At 48.5% G+C, this 3,255-nt stretch overlaps 1 protein-coding gene across 1 annotated transcript; it reads right to left on the bottom strand.

Moving 5' to 3' along the window:
• Nucleotides 1–1,327: 1,327 nt before the first annotated feature.
• On the bottom strand, nucleotides 1,328–2,539 carry LOC139379561 (putative uncharacterized protein ENSP00000383309). Its single transcript, XM_071122377.1, has one exon. It carries the CDS (start codon nucleotides 2,537–2,539, stop codon nucleotides 1,328–1,330), a length of 1,212 nt encoding a protein of 403 aa, XP_070978478.1.
• Between the last annotated feature and the right edge of the window lie 716 nt (nucleotides 2,540–3,255).

The following is a 3,255-nucleotide window of genomic DNA, read 5'->3' as shown; positions in this document are numbered from 1 at the left end:
CACCCTGTCAGTGTGGGAGGAGGTCTGTTACTCCTTCACCCTGTCAGTGTGGGAGGAGGTGTGCTGTTTATCCCGTATCAGAGCAACCATCAGGAGGTGGAGCCAAACTGCCTCCCAAATGGACTCCTAATCCCATGGGCCCTGGTCAAAAGTAGTGCACTATATAGGGAATAGGGTGCAAGGGCCCTTGTCGACAGTAGGGCACTATTTAGGGGATAGGATGCATGGGCCCTGGTCAAAAGTAGTTCACTATATAGGGAATTGGGTGCATTGGCCCTGGTCAACAGTAGGGCACTATATAGGTAATAGGGTGCAATGGCCCTCGTCGACAGTAGGGCACTATTTAGGGGATAGGATGCATGGGCCCTGGTCAACAGCAGGGCACTATATAGGGAATAGGGTGCAATGGCCCTCGTCGACAGTAGGGCACTATTTAGGGGATAGGATGCATGGGCCCTGGTCAACAGTAGGGCACTATATAGGTAATAGGGTTCAATGGCCCTCGTCGACAGTAGGGCACTATTTAGGGGACAGGATGCATGGGCCCTGGTCAACAGCAGGGCACTATATAGGGGACAGGATGCCATATGGGACAGCGTATTGGCCTCGGTGTAGACTTCTTTCGACTGCTCTAAAAATCACACTCGGTTTGTTTAAAACATTTTTGAAGCTGAAACTGATTCTCTATTTTTCTCTTTTTGTCGATTGGAGCCTGTTTATTTAAAGGCTTTTTAAACCAGATCCACGAGACCTTGTTGAAGACCAATCCACTCACACCAACTCATTTTGATCGGCTACGTTTCCCACAGCCTGGTGGGGGGGGGGGCAGGTAGGACGAGGCCAGAGAGTGAGACTACGTCTGCCTTGGCAGGATATCCTTTGAAACAATAATCCCGGGTAATTTCTCTGGTAGGGAGCGGCCCTCCGTTCATCTAATCTACCAGATGTTTCCCACGCTACTTTGAGATGAGGGCACAGTGATTTCCCTGCTGGGTAGCAGTCCGACTCCGGGCGGCTGTACCTCTCTCTCTCTCTCTCTCGCTGTCTCTCGCTGTCTCTCTCGCTGTCTCTCTCGCTGTCTCTCTCTCTCTCTCCCTCTCTCGCTGTCTCTCTCTCTCTCTCCCTCTCTTGCTGTCTCTTTCTCTCTCTTTCTCTCTCTGTCTCTCTCTCTCTCTCTCTCTGTTTCTCTCGCTGTCTCGGTCTGTCTGTGTTTGAAATACGTCAGACAGTGTTTCCAAACCCTCACCTGGTATATTGATGACTAGACTCATGGATCTCTGTCCTCCTGGACTGTTATTGAGATGATGTCATGTACTTGGCCCAGCAGTCAGGCCATAGATTTAGGGGTCTGGCTGATCTCTAGACTTAGTTTAATCAGCAGTCTGGCCATAGATTTAGGGGTCTGGCTGATCTCTAGACTTAGTCTAATCAGCAGTCTGGCCATAGACTTAGGGGTCTGGCTGGTCCGTAGACTTAGTTTAATCAGCAGTCTGGCCATAGACTTAGGGGTCTGGCTGGTCCGTAGACTTAGTCTAATCAGCAGTCTGGCCATAGACTTAGGGGTCTGGCTGGTCTGTAGACTTAGTCTAATCAGCAGTCTGGCCATAGACTTAGGGGTCTGGCTGTTCTGTAGACTTAGTCTAATCAGCAGTCTGGCCATAGACTTAGGGGTCTGGCTGGTCTGTAGACTTAGTCTAATCAGCAGTCTGGTCATAGACTTAGGGGTCTGTAGACTTAGTCTAATCAGCAGTCTGGCCATAGACTTAGGGGTCTGGCTGGTCCGTAGACTTAGTCTAATCAGCAGTCTGGCCATAGACTTAGGGGTCTGGCTGTTCTGTAGACTTAGTCTAATCAGCAGTCTGGCCATAGACTTAGGGGTCTGTAGACTTAGTCTAATCAGCAGTCTGGCCATAGACTTAGGGGTCTGGCTGGTCTGTAGACTTAGTCTAATCAGCAGTCTGGCCATAGACTTAGGGGTCTGGCTGTTCTGTAGACTTAGTCTAATCAGCAGTCTGGCCATAGACTTAGGGGTCTGGCTGGTCTGTAGACTTAGTCTAATCAGCAGTCTGGTCATAGACTTAGGGGTCTGGCTGTTCTGTAGACTTAGTCTAATCAGCAGTCTGACCATAGACTTAGGGGTCTGTAGACTTAGTCTAATCAGCAGTCTGGCCATAGACTTAGGGGTCTGGCTGTTCTGTAGACTTAGTCTAATCAGCAGTCTGGCCATAGACTTAGGGGTCTGTAGACTTAGTCTAATCAGCAGTCTGGCCATAGACTTAGGGGTCTGGCTGTTCTGTAGACTTAGTCTAATCAGCAGTCTGGCCATAGACTTAGGGGTCTGGTTGGTCCGTAGACTTAGTCTAATCAACAGTCTGGCCATAGACTTAGGGGTCTGGCTGGTCTGTAGACTTTGTCTAATCAGCAGTCTGGCCATAGACTTAGGGGTCTGGTTGGTCTGTAGACTTAGTCTAATCAGCAATAGACTGTGACAGCAGCAGGCAGTGTAGAACCCAATGCCCAGCATTTTCCTCTGAATCATAGACGACAGAAATTACGATTTGTGCATTACACTACAGCACAAGGAACTTACACATTCATTGGCTCGTTATAGTATATTCCAGATTGATGTCAGTTGGCTTTTGAGTTGAGGCGTATGAATACAGAGACACGGACTGAGGTGAAGTGTCCCTAAGTACTGGTAACCGAGCAGAACAGTGGAGTGGTTCGGTCTGACACGTCTGTGGTGGGGTCTACTTAAATGGGTCACGCAAATCAAATCAAATGTATTTATATTTATAGAGCCCTTTTCTTTTCTTACATCAGCAGATGTCAGAAAGCGCTTATACAGGAACCCAGCCTAAAAACCCCAAACAGCAAGCAATGTAGAAGCTCCTGTCCTGTCAACCCCTAGCAACACCGTAGTACCTCCTCTGTTTCTCCTCTCCTGTCCTCTCCTTTTCTCAGTAGTCTGTTCCCAGGTCTCCACTAATTATTTATCCGGTCCTGTTTTCCTAACCAGCGGGAATGACCGGCTCCCTCAGAATTCCAGCCAGTTTGGAAATTGGATCAAGCGTCCGCCAGAGGCCTTTGTGTGTTCAGCTTCCTGCCTGTCAAAATAAGAGTAGTTTATTTGTCCGTAGAGGTGCTTTACAGAAACCTTTTATAGCTACATTAGAGAATGTTGGCCTTCCTGTCAGCCCAGATACAGTATGTTGGTTAACCTGTCTAACTCTTCACTGCTGTCTGCCTGTCAGC

This window comes from Oncorhynchus clarkii, chromosome 21, assembly GCF_045791955.1.
Source record: "Oncorhynchus clarkii lewisi isolate Uvic-CL-2024 chromosome 21, UVic_Ocla_1.0, whole genome shotgun sequence".
NCBI lineage: Eukaryota > Metazoa > Chordata > Actinopteri > Salmoniformes > Salmonidae > Oncorhynchus > Oncorhynchus clarkii.
The sequence above is the reverse complement of the archived record's forward strand: the minus strand, read 5'-3'. Positions and strand labels throughout refer to the sequence as shown.